Here is a 24,133-nt window from a genome sequence, read left to right as displayed (position 1 = left end):
CTCTTTTTTTATTTATCTGTCCTTTATTGAAGCAATCAAATATTTTACTAAAGTGTTATTTCATTGTATCTGCCTTAAATATTATTTCTCCTTACAATATTTACATAGTTTGTAAAACTTATTCTTAGTTCTAATTTAGTCTGTACAATTTAAATGTAACTTATTTTAGTACTAACTTCTTTTTTCTTTTCATCAGCTATAACTTCCTAATACTCCTACGGAGAGTAGAACTTAATAAATCTACTTATGTCTTGTTGGTCAAGGTCTTGAGGAAGGTAGTGGTATGTCTCTTGGTAGGCAGACACTGGCCGAACGCTTCCAATAGTAGGGGCTCTTGTTCTACCGCTAGCCTGAAAAATAAATAAGTAGTTTGGACATAAGCAGAAGTGTCATTAACTTACTCACTATTGTCTGTATATCCATTACTAGCTAGCGGCAGCGGGTACAGCCGTGTCCTGTAAAATTCGAGCTCCCAGATAAAAAAGTAGGCTGCAGCCTTTCTCGATAAATGATCTATCTGATACTGAAAATCAGACCATTAGCTCCTCAGATTTTCGCCTTCAAGCAAACCAACATACTCTTGAGCTTTACAATATTAGTATCGATGTAGTTAAATTTTTTCCATAACTTTTTTTAATTTTTTTAAATTGCAAATTTCTATGTTTACCTATAATCATCAAGCGACACGGTTCCATCTTTATCAACATCCAACTTCTTGAGCACCAACTCCACCAGTTCTCTTACTCCTTCATCAGGATCCTCGTCACCAGGCTGCTTCAGTAAGGAGTTCCTGTGAAAAAGTTATACTGCTGTATCGTCGAGTTATAACAATTGTATGTAAGTTTCAGTAGGGATTTAGGGGAGAGTGACTGAATTTTGGGGAAAGCCTACGGGTTTCATAGAATTAGTTTTATTAATTGAATTAGCATAATACTTCCACTACTACGCTCGGCTGAAACTTCAGAGTTGAGTAGCTTTGTTCCACTTGAATACAGGATGCCAAGAAAAGATAGAACTTTTTTGACATATTTTATTCTTTCTTATTACTTAAATGATAACCGTAAAGGCTATCTAGCTGGCTAGCTAAAACCAACTTACCTCAATAACAAAAACATCTCCTCCCTCGTAATAAATCCATCATTATTCAGATCGTACACCTTGAAACAATACCCAATTCTTTCTTCCGTGTTTCCTCTCAACAGGACACTAAGGCCTTTGACCCAGGCCTCGAATCTCAAGGACCCCTCCCCTCCCGCCGCGCCTCGCTCCCAGGTTATCCACATTCGTTCTAGAATGTTCTCCTCTGTTACCAGATCGAAGGTGTTGTGCATCACGTCTCTGAAGGTGCTTTGGTCTATGCCCTGGAGATCAGGAAAGATGGTATGGATGGTTGTACTATGATATGTAGGTAGGAATCTGTTGCATGAGGATTCATCATCATTAGCCATTTCTATTGTCCCACTGCAGGGCACAGAGCCTGTTCTCATATAGGTATTTAGAAATCAGAATGATATGTGACTGTTTTTATTTAATCTAACTGTGTTTCTTTTTATCACATTATAAAGAATTCGATTATAAAAATGACACAAACTATGACAAACAAAATTCACAGCTCAATCACACCAAAACGTACTTGCATAGGTATAAAGTTCAGTAGTATATAATTTATAACAGATTTAAATAATTCAGGCGTCATTTACGTCTATTATAGGCCGACCCTTAAAATGCCAGTCAATAACTTCATCATAAAACATCAAAGCCTCACTTTTCTAATGGAACTCAAATAGAGAATAACTGTCTACAATAACAAAAAAAAAATCAGGAAGACTGAATAAAAAACTATTGGGTTGTTCCACGAGGAACATTATTCTTTATTGTCAATAATACCACGGTATAACTACAGTGGGAATAACCATAACCGTTTGCTACACGCCAAGGAGGCCATCTATCTTTTCCAACTATTTTGATTTGCGTGAGTCCGTATATGTAGAGACTGTATTTAGGGCACGTGCCATATATCGGGTGTGTCGTTCATTATCACATTAAATTAAATGCGTTAATATACTGGTCAATATATGTCGATTAACACAAAGATAAAAGAAAAATACGTAAAAATAAAAAAATGTTTTTTTTTTTTCAAAAAAAGTAAATGGAATAAAAATGTGCAAAAATTAGAACACCATATAAAAGTCAGTCATTACAAACAACTGAAATTCTCCCTTGAAAACTGACAGCTGTCAACTGATCAAAACATACGATACTCCTAACTTTATCTCTGCTTTACACATGATGTTGTAAATTATAAAAACGAAAAATGACTCCTGTGGTTAAACCACTGAATGGATTAGGTTATTTTTTTTACAATTCGCCATAGAATATCATAAAGTATATGCGATATGATTTAATGTGATTGTGAACGACACACCCGATATTTAGTATACCAAACTTGTGTTGATGTATACACGGTGTCCCGTAGGAACTACTGCCTGTACCGGGATTAAATAAAGCCTATGTTACTTGCAGATAATGTAGCTTTCTAATAGTGAAATAATTTTTAAAATCGGTCTAATAATTTTTGAGTTTTTCCATTACAAACAAAAAACAATTTTTTCCTCTTTATAATATTTGTATTCACAAGCTCATGGCCAACGGCGAGATTAATGGATGGTAAGTAATCATTATACAAAGGAACTATCCCTGGTTTATTTTATCTTTCTTTAAATTGGTTCACAATTCAATTCGATTAGTTATTTATTTACGCCATCTTTATTACACACTTTCGCGGTTTTTTCCGAGCAAACTTTTTCGAATAAAGAATGTTTTGATAGCATTGTCTAGCCAGTGTTATTTATGGTGTCCGATGAAATATGGTACGGCGACAATTCTTTTTGAGCCTACTTTAACATAAATGTTTTCTTTTTTATTAAAAAGCTTCTGAGAACTGTTGTATTGAGTGATTTTTTGGATTGTATTATAAGGTACCATTTAAATATTCATGGAAACTGGATGACACTTATCAACCTTTCAAAATATTAAGGAATTCATAAATAATATTTGGTTCTATTACTCACATCAATTTTAGGAGAATGTCCAATGGCAGTGGCCGGCGCTGCAGCTTGCGCGCTCATCACCAACCGACGATACATCGTGTACAAGGCTTCTATCTCGGCCCTGTAGACAAACATATATATACCTAATTTTAGTTCGGCCATTCAGAGAATGCGTTCCTGACACGTCGCGATTGAACTGACGACGTAACTTTGCAATGGCGTTGCAGTTACGATAAAAATATTTTTGCTGGTTGTTTACCGTTTTAACAATTGAGGAGCATTAAAACAACATTATTATATCAATAATCAATGAATGTAGTTACGTCGTCAGTTCAATCGCGACGTGTCAGGAACGCATTCTCTGAATGGCCGAACTATTATAACTTTTACAACATATAACTATCCATTTAATGTGACTACAAGCATAGGTACAAGTATAGGTATTTTGGTTAGAGACGCTAACAAGTCTAATAGTGTAACCAAAGACTATAAGACCATACTCTATGAGCGCAATCCACATTGCTGATAACTTTTGAAAGAATATAAAAAATTAAGTTTGACTTTATTTTCCGCATTCAATTGTATAAATTGCCACCCAATTCCACCTATCCCTAATATCATTTTGAATTTAGGATCTATTCTAACGTTTTAAAACCCTAATGAAATTAATGTAAAGGACAATGCCGGATTTTGTATGGACCCTGTCCCCACCCACCAACAGACTTGAAACTAGTGTCATCGGAAGCGCCTCCTTTGATAGATCATGATTATCGAGATAGTTTCAAGTCTGTTGGTGGTGGTGAAGGTGTCCTCACGACATCCTACATTGCCTCTTCAAACCGATTATTTTAACCGATGATAACTAACTAAAAACTGCTTAAAAGATCTTGATGATAAATTATAAATTTAAAAAAACCCCCGACCCAAAAAACTACGCAATTAAACCCTATAAAAAGCAAAAAATAACTTTAAACTTTAAACTTTACGTAAGTACCAACTAAAGCATGTCAGACTAAACTAAATGTTGTCGTGTCGGGGGACCGCTCTAATTTATTAGCCTAACGTTAGAAGTAATTATATACTACTACATTATATATACTACTTATAACTTTGTATATAATTGTGTTTACATACGTGTTTTTTTATACGAATGTTGTAATTAGGTAGGTATCATTTGATTTATGTAAGTATTTTTAAAGGTAAAAAGCGGTCCCCCGACACGTCAAAATTTAGTTTAGTCTGACATGCTTTAGTTGGTACTTACGTAGTGTTTAAAGTTATTTTTTGCTTTTTATAGGGTTTAATTGCGTAGTTTTTTGGGTCGGGGTTTTTTTAAATTTATAATTTAATTTTATTTCACGCTTTTTGAAGGAGCTCCTTAATTTTTCCTTCTTTCATTTAATTTGATCTCGGCCAAAGGAAGCTGTTTAACAATCCTCATGACAAACTGGCTCTGGGAGAATTGCACAGATTGAGAAACAATAAAGACTAACATTTGGTCATACTAGATTTTCAGCAAAAATATAAATCGGTTTATCCGTTTCATTCCGGCATTCCAGGGTTTCATCCGTCACATCCCATTTCCAGCATCAGGTTCTCGTCAATTAGAAACATGAAGAGGACTCGTCAAGACAAATTCAACGAGCCCAAACTCGATGCGTTTACTAAAAGGCAGTTCAGGGTTACGTCTCCTATCTTCGTGCCCTAACAGCAGACCAGCTCAGTGGTTCCAGAAGACATTAGTGTTTCAAATTTCAGATCCCACATATGCTTGCAAGTAACTGAGCGTGTAACATTCCTATCACACCTATCAAACGAGCTGATGACCTTGAAGACCTGAACCGATTTCCACCAAACATAGCTAAGAACACTCCCGAATGACATTCCTTTCAAACAAAAAAAAACGCATTACAATCGGATCATCCGTTTGGGAGCTACGATGCCACATACACACACACACACACACACACACACACACACACACACACACACACACACACAGAGACACGTCAAACTTATAACACCCCGTCGTTTTTGCGTCGAGGGTTAAAAATTACATTAGACTAACTTTGAGATAGATTCTTTAAAATAAAAATAAAAACATCAAAATCGGTCCAACCAACTCTGAGTAATTGGTTAACAAACTTAAAGTTAATTGATTATTAAGGATACTAAATTGTCTTATAGTTCCTAAACCCCATACTTTTGGAATGTGTCTCCATAATAAGAAATGATCTTTTAAATGAGGCGCATCCAATGACACTACTTTCAAGTCTGTTGGTGGGTGGGGACGTTTTTAGGCATTGTCCTCTTTAAGCCGCTTTTAAAAACATAAATTTTCAGTTCAATCATCTTTCTTAAAAACTTCACAAAGGTCAATAACCCTCACCAACTATAGTATAGAGTAGTTGTACCCATAAAAAACATTTCCCGTCTTACAATGAACTTTAACAGTAATTTATCCGTTTTACGATAATCGAAAATGTAGTACAAGTTCCCTCGTAAACTTCAGTTTCAGATCGCTATCACGCACTTCATGTTGTACCTAGTACCCTAGTACCTACCTAATGCTTGTCTATGAGACACACACGCGATATAGGAAAATAGTTGCTTTTCTTGTGACACGAAAACTGTGACAAATATCTAAATAACATGGTAAAAAAAGCGACCAGTTGCGACCTAAAGTCCTGAAGACCAGAAGACCTGAAGATTTCGTACAAGAGTCTGGTGTCAACAGACGGACGATCGGACAGGACAGAGAAGTCTCAGTACCTAATGAGGTCCCGTTTTACCCCTTTAATCCTAAAAAAACAGCAATTTATGAACTAATGGAGCTCATACCTTAATTGCGTCTAATTAACTCAACATGGGCAAGGACATTGTTTATAAACAGATTGGCCCACAATGAAAACACAGTAGCAACTAATTTAAACTAACGCTGGCTGGGAACTATAATTTACTTTGCACAGCATAGTAATTTACTAAACTAATGATGCCATTATTTAGGTTGGTTATATCTATATTGTGATAATTTCGAATACATTAATTTTCTACGTAGACACAAAAAGCTAAGACGTTAATTAAATGCAAACTCTTTACACAAAATAATTCTACAACATTTTAAAACGTACACAAACTTTTCCATTGTTAAGGAAATAAAAAAATAAAAGAAAAAAATTTTGAAAATAGAACACCCTGAAATTCACTAAAAAATAAATTTCAAATTGAGAACGTTAACACTAAACTGCACACTGACTTGGTGAAATGAGTCTGTCTATACAAGGCATCGAGATGTTTCTCCTTCAATTTCTTGACAGGCATCGTAGCACGCGTAACATACTGGTAGGTAAACACTGAAATATTTTATGGCGAGGCGCGACCTACCCCGGCTGCCTCTACTCGCCCTACTGAACGCGATTTAGGGTTGTACCAGTCAAGTAAATAATAACCTTCGATCGTTTATAGCTTACCATTCAATGGGTTCATTTAGGGTTAAAGGGTGTTAATACACATGCGTGGTTTTTTTTATTAAGTTGTGAGTTTTTCGTGTTTATGGAGGTGTAATTTTTATGACCAGATCGTAATCAAGGCGTGCACAATCCTTATTTAACCCTCGGAGTCACATACATGAATCTTCAGCACTCAATTTTGCCGTAGCAACCGTAGCAGCAGCTAGGTATCAGTCTGTCTAGACAACTAGCTGCTCAAACATTTAAGAAACTGCTATTTATTTGTGTAGCGAAAAGTGAAAATATTATCTTGAATTTAGTTTACCTGAGCTGAGACACACAGACATATCTCAAAATAATATTTTTCAAATTAATTCCAAAAGAGGACTTACTTATTAAACCTCGTAGTCTTGAGGAGCAAATCAAACACCTTCTGCGGTGGCTTGCCTCCTATCACCGCTTTCTTCGCCTTCGGCTTAGGCCTGGGAACCGGTGCAGCTGCCTGATTCTGCTGGCCAGCAACATGTCTGCCAGCGGTGAGGAATATGCGAACTCCTCGGAGAGCTATAGCACTGGCCGCCATGCTGATTTGTTTGTTTTCTGCTGCCATTGCCTGTAGATTGGGGAACGAGAAAAGAAGTGCCTTGGTATTTTGTTTTATTATTTCTTAGTGAACTTAAACTTTTGCTAGGGATGTGTGCTAATTAAAATAGGAAATAGTTCAGCTTTGCCAAGTTTTATAGCTGCTGATCTCCTACAATCGGAGAGCCTTAGGTAGTAATTAGTGATACCATTTCTGTGCGAGAGGAGACCTGTCCCCAGCAATGGGACAATCAAAAGGCTGATAATCTATACTTATAATAAATCTGTAGAGAGGTAAATTCTGTACATTGAATATATTTCCAAAAAAACTATCAGGGGGTGATTAGTGATCGATACTGATGCCAAAAATGCAATCAGTAAAATTTTTGTCTGTCTGTCTGTCTGTCTGTCTGTCTGTCTGTCTGTCTGTCTGTCTGTCTGTATGTTCGTTATAGAAACAAAAACTACTGGACGGATTTTAACAAAACTTGGTACAATTATTCTTCATACTCCCGGGCAGGTTATAGGATACTTTTCATCACGCTGCGACTAATAGGAGCAGAGCAGTGAAAGGAAATGTTTGGAAAAAGAGCGAAGTTACTCCATTTTTTAAGTCGCGGGTGCAGCTTTAATGGTTAAAGCTACACAGAAACCATGTACGACGGAAATGTTCTCCTTAAAATTATGTAAAAAACATCCCATGACAGCATATGTCTACCTTTTATGGTTGACTCACAATAACACGTGTAACTCTCGATAGCTTAGTAGTTCGGAGGTTTCTGATTATATTTGTCTACTATTACGTTTCTAACACTCTCACTCACACTAAATAATAAAGGTTAACATTATTACCTATTCAATAAAAAAAGAATCATATAAATTGGTACAGAAAAACCAAAGTTATACATGAAATACGGTAATAAGCCATCGCGCGTGCATATCATGCTTTAAGGATCATTTTTGTGTAACGGTCGCCGCGCTCGACGCGGCTCGCGGGGCGTGGTGGCCGCGCGGGCTTCATGCAATATTCGGCTGTTGATGCGATTGGTGCGAGTAGACGTTCAGAGTACCTTATTGCCCGACAATAACTGATATTAACAAACCTTGCAGCGCCTCTTTAAATAATATAATTTATTTTAAACTTTTTTTTGTTGTTATTTTATAAAATATGTAGGTATGAATTAGTTGTTTTGGTAGTGTTTATACAAGGTGTTGATTTGCATTTGTGCCATAGTTCAGGAGGAGGACATACAATACGTAAATAATCGATTGGAATTACAGTAGATGGGAAATAACTAATATGCACTGCTTTTTTTGTCATTGTAATGTCGTGGTATTTCCAAAGTAATCCAATTTTATGAATGAAATTTATGAGTGATCGTTGCGTATGCTTTGTGTTTGCGTTTGTGTGAGGGTGCAGCACGGGTTTAATGCCAGTAACATACGCGCCAAGTTTAAATAAGGCTAGATGACATTTACGGAATTCCGAAAAAAAATTAAAGAAAAAAAAATACGTACCAATTTTTTTATTGATTTAGGTCGAGAATCATTAGCAGAATTACCTTTTTGAATATGGCACAGATGCAAATCAACAGCTTGTATATTCGTTCAATGATTACAATAATACAAGAGTTTACATTTTATTTCTTTTTATGTGAAGTAGTAGTAGGTACGCATAGACTTAAAATTGAATTGGCTGGTATGGTGTTTAGTATTTCTTCCTCTCTTTACACAAAATCCGAATTTCACGCGTACGAAGTCGCTGGCAGAAGCTAGTAGTAACTATTGCTAGATCTATGGACTATTTTATTTCTGCGTGTAACTTTTATGACTTGTTAGAATATAAATGAAGCCAATCATTGCAGACTTTTATATTCTTCCATCAAATTTTTAAAACGCTTTTTAAAACTTAAACCATACCATAAAAGAAAATGCAAAGTCTAACACATTGCATACCACGATCTTCAGAACCCCATTAGCCAGTTAAACATACTTCAGTACATACCTCACTACCTATGTATTACGTACCTACATATATTACCTTAACCTAGTTCAAATAGTTCGGTACGAGGCACGAACAACTGCTGATTACTGAGCCGATACTGTGCTTAATTACTAACTTCGTAACGTGATTAGATCAAGCTAAAAGCAAAGTTAGACAAAATACAAAAGAGGTTGGGTAGATTTTCGGATAGGAAACTTTTTTGTTGTTAAATTAGGATGTACTTTTGTTGTGGCTGCCTTTTTTTCTTGTTTTAAAAAAGATAAGATAACATAATATCTATCTAGGTATCTATTGGTTTTCACATTGTTTCTATCTAGTATATTTTTTATTAATTTTCAGAGCCTAATACATAGCTACCTGGGGTCGTGAGAAATATAAATATAGTCTATGAAAACAATATTTTTGTTTAAAATTTAATCTTTTGCATCATGCAAAAATAGATCACAATTCATCAATTTAAATCTGTCATGTGATATAGCATGTTTTTTAAATTGCAATTATTTCCACAATTTCAGTCCCTTCGTTTTCATTCTAATATGCTGCAATCATTCAGAAAGTTTTCTAACAATATTTTCTTTGAAAAATAACAAATGAAAAACGACAACATGATTGCAATGATTCGTTTACGTCACTCAGATATTTTTTACGTCAAAGTTAGCGACACGCTAAACGTCACTATGAATTCCAATTTGAAAATAGAACAGGGCAATCTTACGCACAATATACAACATATTCGTAAGTTTTGTATGGAAATTACAGTAGTTTTACATAGTTTTATTTCAGGTTACAGAAAGTTTTTACAGGTAGGTCTGTAGGTAAGTTAAACCACGCATGGATTTATGACTTTTGTTGGTAACTCGTGTATGACATGAAAATGATAAATTACATTTGTTCCGAAATAGCTTGGGCTTTTCGAATTCCGTGAATGTTGATGGATGATCAAAAATGATACCTAGTTATGATAAAATGCATCGATAAATATCTCTGCACGAAAGATATGGCAATTCCAATAGATTGATTGAATTAATGACAAATAAAAATTATACTTTACGCAATATATTGCTCCCCTTAAGCTCATTTTTCCGTGTATTCAACCTATTATTCAAACTTTCTCATTACCAACCCCTCGCTCCATTAATTATATTATTTCCCACAAATAAAATTGTGTCTTTTATTTACGTGTTTTTAAGTTCCATTTCTTTGGATGTCAAGCTCGATACAAGACGTGTCTGTCAAAGAGTAGACAATCACGCAATACGACAGATGGGTCGTACTCGTAAAGTAGGTAAGTTATGCGCTCCGTGAGCCTCTGTGAGGGGGAGGAGTGTTCAGATACGGATTTTATTCCTACTTTATGAAAGAAATGATAGAATGAGGCTTTTTGTATACAGTTCTCCTGTATGAGAAAAATCGCATTACCTACTGAATGTTACTGTACCTTACATACATATTTGGAACCGAACGCAACTATAGAATATGCGATTTTGGATTTAGATAGAAAACTGAAAACGTGCAATATAGAAAACCGTTTATTTTTATTGTCAGTAGCTTGTGTTAATGACGAGAAAAGGTGTGAATTTATTATTTTTCTTATTTACTTATTTATCAGAAAATCTTTATTTTCTCTAAGAGTTAAATTGAACCAAGCCTATAAAAATATACCTACATTTAAATGTGTAAAAAATCTACAAATTGTACAAGCTACAACACTATCCATAATCGTAGATCAAACATTGTACATGGAATAAACCGACTAAGACATAATTTCCATATAACACGGAACTACTGATTCACTATCGTTCAGAAATACAAAGGGTTAACCAAAAGACTGTTAAGGGTCGTTAACCCCCAAAGCAATCGCTATTTTACCCGTTCTTTATGTAAAATACCCATATAATTAAACTAGCTTCCGCCCGCGGCTTCGCCCACATAGAGTTCGGTTATATCGCGTTCCCAAGAGAATTCTTCAAAAGTCTGGGATAAAAACTATCCTATGTTCTTTCTCAAGGTCAGCTCTATCTCTGTAGCAAATTTTATTAAAATCAGTTCAGCGGTTTAGACGTGAAAGCGTAACAGACAGACAGACAGACAGAGTTACTTTCGCATTTATAATATTAGTAGGGATAAACGATTGATCAGTATTGGCATAGATTTTATCTATGCACGTATGGCTATGCATGCTAACATTTGCATAGGAATACAAATGGCTAGCATATGTCACGCGATGTGCCCATATGTGAATAAATAAATTTATATTTGTATAGTTTTTTAAATGTTTTGTGTATTTTATGGAGGGCTATATGATAGGTTTATGCGTTTAGGAATGAAGGGTATAAAAGTGAAGGTTGGTAAGCCGCATGAACAACTCTGGGGTAGAAGGGAATCGGGGATGGATTATTCGGTAGTAATTGGTAGAAAAAGCGTTTTTTCCTGAAGGGTGTCTGATCTGCAATTTTTTATGTAATAACTATTGCATAAAACTAAATATTTTTATTTGTCTTGTTTATTTCATTACCAAAAGAAATTGAAACATACACCAGCAAAGATGTGATGCTTATGCGTTAACGCATCTTTGATATACCTAGATACGTAGAATCATATAGGTAAAAATTACACAAAAACACAATACTTTGGCCGGTTAGTTCTGAAGCAGGTACGCTAACAGCACTTGCTGACGATTTTGTGAAGTTACCAAAAATGTTCCCAAACCCAATTAGGTAATTTTTGTGGGAAAATTTTCACCTGCCAACTCGGACCATTAATATTCAAATCTATGTCTTTACTGCATTTCAATTACTTAGAACTAGAATCTGCCTACATGAGGATCATAGAAATCTAGAAAGTAGGTATCCTTCTAATATCTATGATGACGACGAATTTCGATGTGAGAAAGCCACCCCAGAAACACGACACCTCTATTTGGTCAATAACGGCCAGATACGCTTTTCACATCACTACTACATACTAGATACAACAAAATAAAAACCATTCTATTCAACATTGTTTCTATATAAAACACGGTTTAAAAATACCTCTTCTAACACAAAACAATTTGCTCAAACATTCATACATTGCGTTCTAAAAACCATTGCGAATGAACACGAAAATCGACCAAGCGCCAAAGTAGATGTACCTCTATGTATGTAACTACATAAGCCTTACATATCTAACTAACCATATGTACTGACCTGTGATTTATGACTTTATTCCCTTGACAACACATACATACAAAACATGTGATTTATAATAGATACAGTGCGTTTCGTAGGTAAGTATAGACTGGGACGTTTGCACGTTGCTTGGTTACACATTTTCGGGTATGGCTCTTGGATAGTCATTGATTTTTGTGGTCCTGTGTGCCTATATGACAATGGTGGAGTTATGATTTAGTCGCTACCTATCTATTTTCAAGTAAGGGAAAATAAAGTAGAAGTAGGTACAATTTTCTTTGGTATTTTAAGAAAGCTCTTTCGATTTATCTCAACGAAACTTCATCATGTTTGACCTCTGAAGTATGAGATAGTTCACGGGGATGTATGGAAGGAAATAGGCAGGTACTGTCTATCCGTTACCTTTCACCACGCCAAAACTACTGAACCCGAGAAAGGACACACCTAGGCGATTTTTTATGCGGGTTGAGACAGTAGGCCTAAATCCCTCAGAATGCTGGTGGAACCCCGGGGCATACTTAGGTAGTTGTGGATTCTTTAAAATAATATGTTTACCACATACTTTCGACCCTAGTCTAACAAGGAATCTAGCATGAGAGTATTTTTATCAAGAAGATCCTTATCTACCTAATTAAGTACCTACTATTGTTTTTTTATATCTAAATATATCTATAAGGGATGTCAGTTATAAGCTTTTATTCCGTTTAAATAATAAACTTTTATTGATAAATTGTACCAAATAGGTACATTCCGTGATGAAGACAACTTAAATTCTGATGTTAGTAAAAGGGTTAATAATTTTCCTGTCATGTTTGAATTATGATCAGGACAGACGAAATAAATAGTCGATTGAGACTAATAAATAGCGACATCCCAGCTGAATAAAGGATGGAATGGTTGAGTAGGTAAAACTGTGGTAAAACATTGACTGTATTTACCTACCTACTATTATTAGTAAGTAAAAAAAAAAAATTAACGGCTTGTTTTAGAATTTTACTGTGCACATATTCAATATTCATTTTATAAGCAACATAAAAATACAGTTTTATAATTAAATAAAACCGTTTAAAAATCGCGATAGATCTCATTAATTATTATATTTAGTATTTTTTAAGAATAGTGACATCAATGGGTTAACATCAAAACTGATTCTGCAAGCTCCATCTAGTTTGAAAAACAAATACTATTGTTAAGTTCAACCTGAAGTTAGGGAATGGCTTTATAGCTGTTTAGTAAATTGCCAAATAAAATGTAAAATTGCACGGTACTTTTAATTAAACTTAAATAATATGCATTATTTTAGAGTAAAATCTAAATAATCTAAATATTACTCGGCGCGTTTAATTTTATCAAAAACACACTGATTAAAAGACAACGATATGCTTTGGCGACAACAAAACACAGAAGAACTGTTTTACCGACCCTGAAGTCAGCAACAAGTCTTCACTGTCAACTGGTAAGATGTCAATTTCCAAATGTCAAATCAACAAACGAGTGGAGGCAGTGTTTATTCCAAAATAATTCCTTTGTTGTGTTTATAACTGTATTAATGAATGGATTAGGCAAAGTTAATTGAACAAATACTGTGTGAGTGCGTTGAGTGAAAATTGGAACCGTTCCTTGGTGGTTATTGTTAGTTTTCTTCACTGGAAAGGATACAACGTGTATCGGTACGTATTTTTGTTTTTATTTTTTATTTGCGTGATATTTTATGTTTGTATCTACGTTTTACTTGCGTGCTGTTTGTTTACGATCATATAATTAAGGTATAATTTGTTTTAAGTCACAAAAAACAGTTAAATTTAATTTATGAAATGTGTTATCAAGTTATCAATTAAGTTTCACGCATCGATGAACACAAACGTATAAAATTTGAAATTGTGCCATGATATGGCATTCAAAACGTAATTACCACTAAACAATGGACTATGAACTACTTATTTCTTAAGTTATTTTCCTTTTTAACATTATTTTATTACTTATATCTATTTCCTTACTTAATCTGATTAAATATAATATTTACATAAAATTTAAATACTATTGAAGTCTCAATGATCTCTAAACCACTCTAAAATCACCTGTTTCAATCAACAAGTGTTTATTTAACAAAATATTACATTTGTTAGCATATTTCTCAATAACTACTTAGTTCTGTTCAATGTGTTTGTGTTCAAATAATGTTATTACATGTCAATGTTATAAGGTCAGGTCATTTATGATAAAGGTTAATTGATTGATTAATTAATCCACAACTCGTCACAAACTATTTTATTATTAACACTCCCATTACTTTTAAATAATAAACTGATGTCGTAAATTGGTAGGTAAATATCAATATTATACGTAATTTATTGAATCAAATAATTTAAGATTCTAAAGCATTACTCAAATGGAAAAGTTAAATATATAATATTTTATAGAGGAAAACTTTGTTTGTTTGGTTGTAATGAATAGGCTCAAAAACGTCTGGACCGTTTTTAAAAATTCTGTCACTGTTCTAACGCTACATTATCCACAAGTAACATAAGCTATATTTTATCCCGGTACGGGCAGTAGTTACCATGGGATGCGGGTAAGACCGCGGGAAAACGGCTAGTAGTTAATTATAAAGGAGCGATATCTCAAACAAACCAATACTTATTTCAGCTACGACAATACCTCTGAAACTTAAACAGTAATGGTCTTACTACAAAAACTTTAAACCCTGTTTTACAGTTGTCTAATAAAATTTTGGCTGCAAAATGAACCATATGTCAACGTCATAATTTGTCATTTTTTTAGACAAGGCATAAACTGACGTTTAAAAGTTTTTGTGGTAAGACGGTAAATCATCATTTTTTTGGTAACTAGTTTCAGTATACAAAATGGTACCAACCTATGTCATATACAAAAAAAAAATGCAAAAATCATTATTCAATGTTCAATGTTACATAATAAAGCAAAAACTACTTATTAATCATGCAAATAATTTCAATGTCATTAATCATGGACATTACAATCTTATCACAAAGCAACATGAGTAGTTCTAATGTATTAAATATTGATTATCTTAATACAAATTACTCATAGCACCAGTAGCGTGCCTTTTATCAATGTAAATTGAATGTTATCGATACAAATTGATGTAGATAGAAAACTACCTAATGCAATTAAAATACAGTGAGAGAACCTGCTTATAGAATTTAAATAAATTCTTCATGTTCAAAGGGCACTTAGACCCAAAATATGGCCCATCCCTGCATCTCTGGAATTATTGCCTTTTTTTGACTCTGCAACAACTCAAGTCGGTTCAAATCAATTATTTCATTCAGGCCTTTAGAAGCACTCACAATGACAAAAATATTAATATGATTATTTCTAGTTGCCCATTGCAACTGTAGCTTGCTATGGAGAAGAATGGACAAGAAACACCATGGGGACACTTTTTTTACAATATCAAACATAGTAGTTACTTGGTTTGTTTAAAATACAGTAATTATTTTGAACAATTTATAGTGTAAAGTGTTAGATAACATGTAAGTTGTTAACAGCAGGATGTTATAGTTTAGCTCAATCATTTTGTTTGTGACTCTTCCCTATGTGGTTTAAAAACCTTGGGAATAACAAATAATGGGACCTACCTTAAAACTATTAGAATAAATTAATGTTAACGTTTATTGTATTAAGCATCATATCATTTTAGATTTCTAATTGAAAGTTAAGTTCAGTGAAGGGTGAATTTTGGATGCTGTCTCTCGTATAAATTATATAAATATTTTTCAACCTAATTTTACGTTTTCAAAAAGTGCAAAAGTTTGTTATTGTTATTGAAATGTTATTTTTCACGTTGTTAACATTATATTGACTAGTGTCATAGAGGTCAATAAATACATTTTAAGCCTGCGCATCGCTCGGTCTGGCTGGCCTACGCGCGACCCAAAATCTCTCGCTTTACACGCGTGGTCAGCTGTCAGTTGTTTTAACCCAGCGGAAAACCCTCTAGTTTGAAAGCGCTCTATCCCTACGCGCCTATTGGAAGTATCTCATCGAAACTAAGCAATTTAAAGTTAAATATTACCACGTCCGCTAAAGCATTTACTTACCATAGCTTTAGCTGTCGTAATTTATAGTAAAGTACTCAATACTGAAGTTATCTCACGATTCTTACGGGTAATTTAAGCAGCTCGATATTGACTTTATTGCGTCACAATTTACCTGGCTTTCAGTTATTATCTCAAAACATTTTTAGGCGATAGAGTGACCACATATTAGAGCGTTTAATTTAATTTCAGGTGTCCTTAATGCGGTTAAAATGCTATTGGATTATACAAGGTCGATTATGTATCAACTGCGGTATGTCAGCGTGACTGGAACATATTTGTCACTGTCCTTTTTTATTTCACCTTTATTGTGTATTTTAATTCCCTATTAAGTTTGTTTAGCTTAAGTTAAGCAAATATAACGTAGATAAGTAATATATTTTTAATAAATTCAGTTCCTTCATGGATATCCTTAAAAAAAACGCAATTCGGATATTAAACGTTAGCCTTACAAACTGTTATTAAACAGTTTTGGTCAAGGATTTTCAAAAATAATTATATACACTATTATTTATTCATACAAGATCAGTTGAACATAGAAACAATAGCTTCCTTAGTGCGATACGCATACAAAATTGCTTTGACGAAATATTTTAAGCTTTAAAGAACCTACCTAGTCTTATAGAAACGTCGAATCCTTATTTAGAAAAATCTTATGAGCCAAATATTCACTCTTGATTCATCAGTGTTATTGACCCGTCTTCAACTTGACCCTTGCATGCAGCCTTTCACAGATCGTCAAACCATCTTCCACGTTTATCTACCCCGATTCGAATCCAAGTCAGTCCCTAGTCAGATTTCAAACTTGACTCAGCATACTCTTATTTACTTAGCAGTTAGTTTCAGAAACACAGTTCTAAAACGTCAGTATCAAGTGGGGACCTATAATTGGCTGCATGTTACATAAATTGTCTTATAATTATTAAATATTACTGCTGTTGGTTCTCCAAATATTAAATAAATAAATAAATAAATAAGCAGTTTACAAACTTGATATCTTGAGTATGTAGAATATAGAGTTGTAGCCGACTTGTCAAAAAAGAGGAGGTTCCCAATTCGAATGTTTGTTTTTGCTCTGACCAAACCATAACCTACAGGTTACTGCGCATACCTCTATAAGCTGTTATAAGTAGATCTTATTATTTTAAAATTACCACAGGTAAAGTCCAATAGTTGATATTTCGGTCGTCATGTTTTTGTTGGTTTGTGACATTCAATTTGGAATGTTATCAAGGTATCATTAAAAGTACCTTCTACGCATTGAGACAAATTTCACCAGACGTGCAAAAAAGAAATGCCACACAACAGACTCCTAGAACTAGTTCCAAAAATACTTGGACAGTCCTCAAAGTTATTTAACATCTGGCGAACCTCTGATAGCGGCAGCTGGGCTAATAGTGGCCTGTCCTGAGTGCTGCACTGGATAAACTGGTATGGGGCCACTAACGGTCCTTGAACCTCCGTACTGCACCGCACTTGTGGCAAATTATTACCGGAATAGGTTCTACAACGTTCGCGCAATATCGACTCAGTTTGGAGAGAAACTTTGAAGGATACGAAGGTTGAACACAACTGTTGAACTGTTACTAACAACTAGAGAAAGTTTTGGATATTACTGTACAATATATTGGGGCAATTTGGATTTAGTGCCGATAGTCGAGAGTGTAATATTTCTTGCTGATTTGTTTGACCTTTGTGTTGCTGCAGTATTTTAGACTAAAGTAAAAACTTTGAACCAACATAAACACTATTATAAAACTCCAGCTGAAAAATGCCTCTTCACCTAAACTTACTTATGTAGTTTTAGCACGACATCATTGTAATAAATCAACTGAAAATACTGCATTGCTACAAACACCAACAAGCATCCACATTAGCACTCATGATCGAGTGACTGTTTTCCAAAACCTCCGATATTATTTTTATGAACAAGACTCATACAAGGCTATAAGAATAACCTCCTCCTTTTTGGGAAGTCGGTTAAAAACTGCCACATCGATCACAGCGGTCAAGTCCCAACATAGTAGGCGATGTAGGTACCTAGTTACATTTTCCTATTACAGTAACAAAACGTTTGTGTATGTCAGGGGTCACGCAGAAATGTCAACTTGTAACCGTTGGCGACCACAAAGTGGTGGGCTGTATTTCGTATGGGACAGGAATCAAACTATGTTCAGGTACCATATGCCTGGTTGTTATTGCGGATAGTTGCCATGTCAAACGTGGGATGTAACACATTTAAGTACATCAGATGGTGGGTAGTGGACAAATTATATTTGCCTTAGTTGGCTTGCTCGGAGGTAAAACTGAGAATTTGCCAAACACAGCCCGCTTCTAACGGAATTAGATCCGAAAGTTACAGGGAATGTAAATGCCACAATCCTAACCCAGTCTATACATAGTTGAACTTCCCATAACTTCAGATCAAATACGGCCATTAACCCTACAACCGTACATATTGCGACTGGAGCAATCAACAAATTCTTAGATAATGGAAATGCCAGCATTAGCACAAACAAGGAACCTCATAACAGTTCCGCCTCATTAAGTATTTTGTCTTTTATGAGACTTGTTTGTTAATTTATCTCGTTGAAAATTTTCACCGCCAAAAATAAACAACGACAAACTTTCCTACCCTTTGGTAATTTAAAACTCAAACTTCTAATGAAAAACCTTAGGCATTTTCCAGAAACAGAAGCCTAAATTATTACAGACCTTTCTGTGCTTTGCTCAATTTTATACAACCCAAAGCCTGAACTAACAAAATATGAATTGCAGACTCCAATTTAAAATTGAAATTCGTTAGTGAAGTTAACTCTGTTAGTGTTGCGTTGATTACAGCGTTTGGCTTGGGCTCCGTTCAGTAGGGTTGAGCTGGTACAATCATACCTACGTACCTAGCTAGAGGTACATTACTGAACTTGTGTGACCCACTTTGTGTTAACCAACCTGCACTAGTTTGAAACGGTCAAGGATTCCTATTAATGCAGATTCTTAATGTGTATTTAAATTTTCTTTTCGTTGAATGCTCGCGATAACATCTTGAAGTTATGGCTATTGAATTTTCTATAAAGAGAGCGGTGCAAAGTTAGCATTTTATGTTTATTCTGTTGACTTGGTTCGTTTGTTTCAGTCTTTTATCGTTCGTTTTCGCAACTTATAAGATAAGAGCAATTTTCATTTATCCCATGCGTTTAGTTCAAGATAGTTATATCATTTCTGACTTTAGCTTGTATACATAACATTTAATTTATTTTCACTTTACAACTTCCTAGTTTCTTCAGCGGTAATTATAGGTATTAATTCAGTTTTTGCATCAAAATTGTCAGCAAAAGGAAGTGATTAAAAATCTAATCTAACATCACCTTCATCTTGAGCAATCAGAATAGCATCAGTCAAGTTTTTGTCAACTGTTTCACGTCGTGTATCCTCCGAGAAACAAGTCTTCCAATTACCGCGTCCGGTGTTACGGGGATAATTTACTAGCACCATCCCTTTTTAACTCGTCTGAAAGGCATATTTCTGTCTCTCTCCCGGTGTTCGTGCCTGGAAGTTAGATCAGATAATGGTGGCTGTTAAACGCATTACCTCGCGTTCAGGTAGCTTTGTGTTAAAATCTTTTGCCGTCAAGAGTTTACTTGAGAAAATTATTTCTGAGATGAGTAAGATTTTCTCATGTCATAAAAGTTTAATATGCCTTTTAAGACATTTCTTCTGATTCTAAACAGGAAAATCAGTGAACCGATACTTTGCTGACACCAATGCTTTGGAGGCTTTCCTTGTGATAATGAAAATAATTTAGACCGTTGCGTCGCTACCTCATTTTTCGTATTTCCTTTTTTATATTTCGGTCTAGATTGGACCTAGGTATTCTGAATTTAACTAATTTTCTTTCTTATCATACCTGCCTTAACAAATTAGTCGACGCGAGTAAAACGTGACCGAAATTCCTTTTGTGTGGCAGTTCGCGAAAATACTCATTAAAATTTTTGTTTATTTTCTCAGGGTCTGTATCAAAATAAACACTAACAGTTTAAAAAGCAGGTTAATTATTCCAAACCACTAGATGTTTTTTACATGGTTTAGAAGAAATGGTTCGACGGTTATCCAAAACCAATTGTTGAGCCCATTTGCTTACGTCAATCTTCCCAGGCAGTCAACACCAAATTCTATTGCCAATTTCGTAATCCAAAGATCTCTGCAGTTAATAAGATAGCTATCTTATCAATTCCACTTAAATGTGGCATCACAATCCAACGTAATTCTCTATTAACTCTTTTGCAAAAAAACTGTTGTTTAACAAAGAAGTTCTCAAGCAAACACAGCAACAGTTTGCTGGTAATGTCTGCAGTCCCTAGACAATGGGTCATTACGAGGCATTACGAAAATAAGGCGTAATTTGATGAAAAAACCGCCAAGTCCAAGTTGGGTGGGCTCCGTAGATTATTCAATTAATTTGAGAATATTTTCCTTGATGGTATTGCTATTGTCATCTATTGCAAGAAAATATGCTGACTTTGGAGCATTATACGTGTAATATACCTCTGTCTTGTTGTAGCGGAAGCTACGTCTCCCGTAGGAACTATTTCGTGCATCCGAATAACAGGTAGCCTTCCTCTAAAGTGCCTACTCAATTTTTATTTCTGCTGATACAGAAGTTTCTGAGATTAGCACGTTCAAGAATAGAGTTGTGCCCTTTAATTCTGCAAGTCCTTCCTTTATAAGTTAAATATTTGATCCAAAATTGAACAGCTTACTTGCAAAATTCCTGATGGCGAACTTTAAACTGTTTCTTGTTTATCTTGGTAACCCTAAAATCTCAGTAACGACACACAAATGACTCGGCAATTTAGTTTCATAACCGTGCTACATTTTGCGGAAAATCGGTGTGCTATGGACGGTCGTGATTGAAAGAAGAACATTAGTCGCTTCAGCAAATGTTTGGTTTACGGGCTATAAGTCATTGTCAATCCGTATTGAGACTGTTCTAAAGTTTTTGATATTAATGGTCTTATTAAATTTTTGTAAGAGTTGTGTAAGTTAGATGACACTACAAATAGTAGCAGTGATTATGATCAATTTTCATTTATCTCTTATTTATTTAAATGAATCTCTCGCTCGTCAAGGTATCTGCCATTATGCCAAACATTTATCTTCACTGCGTCTAAAAAAGCATGCAGCAAATATCATGGATGACCAGTTACACGCATCCTTTAGTCGAACTCACCAACATATGCCAAACATTGGCCCAGCATAAAACACATGTCCATTGCCTGTTTAGACAGGTAGAATTTGAAGAGGTGAGGTACAAAGCCAGCAGTGAACATCGTTCTTGGTGTTGGTAGACCAATGTTGGTGATTACATGAAAGCGGATCGCGTGTCACGATGTTGATTGATGTTACCAAATTGATTAGTAACGCGTTCACGCTGTTTCCTAGTTTTTCTTTTAATAATAGCTTACGTGAGGTTTTTTGTTGAGAATTGTTTTTACGTAAGGCTATTTGCGGAAGGATTATTGTATGGTTTTATCCTTTTGTATAGGATAAAACAATAGAATCCTTTCGCATGAATTCTACGACAGAGGTCGTCAGGTAGATTCTAACACCCAAGCTCTAACACCAGGACTCGTTAGATGATTAAAGCTTCTCGACAGTAAGAAGATCCTTTTTCTGAAGTATTTATTGTCCCAACGTTATTTATTTAGTTCCTTACCTATAGATTTATATAAGTAGGTACTTACTCCAATTGATTTCTGACCACGTCTTTCTTCGAAGACGTACAATCCAATTAAGTGTCAAAGGTGGACCCTCAAAATAAATGTATTTTGTGTTACAATAGATTGTATTAAAACGCCCATTTTCTTTTATTACATTTGTTGTATTTACTCTTCCCAACGAAGTGTTTTCCTTTGGGACATGGGGACTTCAAGCATTATTTCATTTCATCTCAGGCTTTTAGACGCAAAAAAAATAAAGAAATATTTTGCTATTACGTAGGGTTCACGTTTACCCTCAGTGAACATTGAAGTATGTCTGAAAGCCGAGCAAATACTTGATACTTGACACCAAACTGACGTAAATATATAGAGTCTAGGCGCAAATAAATTGTTGCGTGGCAGAATATGCCTATCGTAGTGCGAAACGTATGAAGTCGTAGGCTGGGTGAAGCGGAGCCAAAAAGAGCGGACCCCAAATGTTTGAAGTGTGAAAATTGCAGAAGCTGCCATCTGGGTACGATATTTTGAGTAGATAAAAGAAGTCCTACTTTTCGGAGTGTTTTTTTTTTAAATTATTAGTACCTTTTGGTTTTCGCGTTTCCAAAATCTAAGGGATTAGGATGTCACCTAACAAATGCTAAAAGGTATATTAAGCTTTATTGCGTTTGTATCTGATCTCTTACAAAACAATAAATTCATAACACCTTTTATTTTCAGGCTACATTGGAACATTACTTTTGATTATATCAAACTAACAAGGAAAATAGCTAAGTAGATTAGAGACAATAGGGTTTGTCGTTCGGCTAACGACACGTTTAGACATAATGACAATGAACAGATTCGTAGAAACTTTAGTTGAACTTTGGATGAAAACAGTTTGCGAGAATACGTAATGTTGTGGAAAACGATAAACGTTAGTTAAATATGTGTAATATTCCCTGATACTTTTGGCGAAAAATATGTACCTACCTCATAAGGCAATGAAAATAATAATATAACATAATCAGTCAAAATAAACAATAGGTAATAATACTAAATAGTAATAAAATAAACCAAGTTATTTTTCGGTCGACAACTGTGAGAAAGTTAAAGTTCACCAAGTTATCTGTACCAATTTCAAAAGAAAAACTATAAAGTCTTAACAATGATATATCTACCACAAATCCACTCAGTTTCCTTTAAAATAAAAGCTCTTGAAGTAGCTTACTAAACACTTCTAGACGTATAAGTAATGTACGAGAGATTTCCAACTTGATATGTTTTCCGCTCCAACTCGCTCCGTGCACTAAGTGATAGGTATTATGTGGTATTACACACACTATTGTATATGTATGTTCTAGGAATATTAATGGTTTGAGGTCTCTGGTATAACCCGAATGTGTAACTGCTAGTATGAATAATTTTATGGATATAATATGCTGTGTTTTTTGTTCCAACCTGTTGGATTCATATAAATAATTTCTAAAGTGACATAACAATTTGCTGTATGTGTATAGCTTTCGGTATAAATGACATAATCAATAGATTAATTGGACTGGTTAATATAAATAAATAATGCCATCACTCACATATAGAATAATGATATTTATATCTTAAGGATTCGAATCAGGAAAGACAAATAAAACTCGAGCAGAAATAAAATCCTTCATTCAGCCCGCGTGCCCGATGTAAAACGCCCTTTCCGCTAAAATCTGTCGAAAGCAAGTCTCGACAGATATCTGCGATCTTTTCCGCGTCTAATTGAATGGGTAATGTCTGTTTACTTCGGCTGGTTCCAAAATTTATTCATAGCCACGTAAACTGACTTCGATTCTCCTGTTACCAAGGACTTTCTTATATCCAGGCCGAAATTTGAACCAGTATAATTAAGCTCTTCGATTTTTGTCATCGATGTTATTGTTAGATTTGTAGGCTGTATGAAACTATTGTAAACACATATGGATTCTCTTTTGTGTTCCTGAAAAGGACCCCAGTCCCAGTTCTGAAGGCTCATTGAAACAGACCGTGTAATTGGATAGGTAATCCGCTTGACGCAATCGATAAGCCTCGGTTTAGGTTAGATTTTATTTCAAGAGGATTTG

General features: G+C 34.8%; 2 protein-coding genes across 2 annotated transcripts in view; one reads left to right on the top strand and one right to left on the bottom strand.

Annotated features, from left to right (window-relative positions):
* Positions 1 to 3: 3 nt before the first annotated feature.
* LOC124630205 (EF-hand calcium-binding domain-containing protein 1) lies at positions 4 to 10,232 on the bottom strand. The gene is made up of 6 exons (XM_047163959.1): positions 10,138 to 10,232; positions 6,892 to 7,112; positions 3,072 to 3,171; positions 1,099 to 1,361; positions 668 to 790; positions 4 to 350 (listed from the first exon to the last, which is right to left on the bottom strand). Exons 1-6 carry the CDS (start codon positions 10,162 to 10,164, stop codon positions 245 to 247), a joined length of 840 nt encoding a protein of 279 aa, XP_047019915.1. The 5' UTR covers positions 10,165 to 10,232; the 3' UTR covers positions 4 to 244.
* Positions 10,233 to 13,735: 3,503 nt separating this feature from the next.
* Positions 13,736 to 24,133, top strand: part of LOC124632900 — a 113,854-nt gene continuing 103,456 nt past the window's right edge. Inside the window, exon 1 of the mRNA XM_047168022.1 lies at positions 13,736 to 13,926. The gene's annotated coding sequence lies outside the window, so the exon portion shown is untranslated. The remainder of the gene's footprint in view (positions 13,927 to 24,133) is intronic.

The sequence above is a fragment of the Helicoverpa zea genome, chromosome 1 (genome assembly GCF_022581195.2).
Source record: "Helicoverpa zea isolate HzStark_Cry1AcR chromosome 1, ilHelZeax1.1, whole genome shotgun sequence".
In the NCBI taxonomy this organism is placed as follows: Eukaryota; Metazoa; Arthropoda; class Insecta; order Lepidoptera; family Noctuidae; genus Helicoverpa; species Helicoverpa zea.
Note: the sequence above shows the minus strand (reverse complement) of the source record. Positions and strands in the feature narration are given on the sequence as shown.

Bases quoted from the DNA above. Each gene is read 5' to 3' on its own strand.
- LOC124630205 (XM_047163959.1), bottom strand. From the start codon at position 10,164: ATGAGCTTAAGGGGAGCAATATATTGC. The intron at 3,172-6,891 runs GTAAGTCCTCTT...GTTTGTCTACAG, and splicing joins AAGACTACGAGGTTTAATAA to GGCCGAGATAGAAGCCTTGT. The intron at 1,362-3,071 runs GTGAGTAATAGA...CCTGATCTCCAG, and splicing joins GACATTCTCCTAAAATTGAT to GGCATAGACCAAAGCACCTT.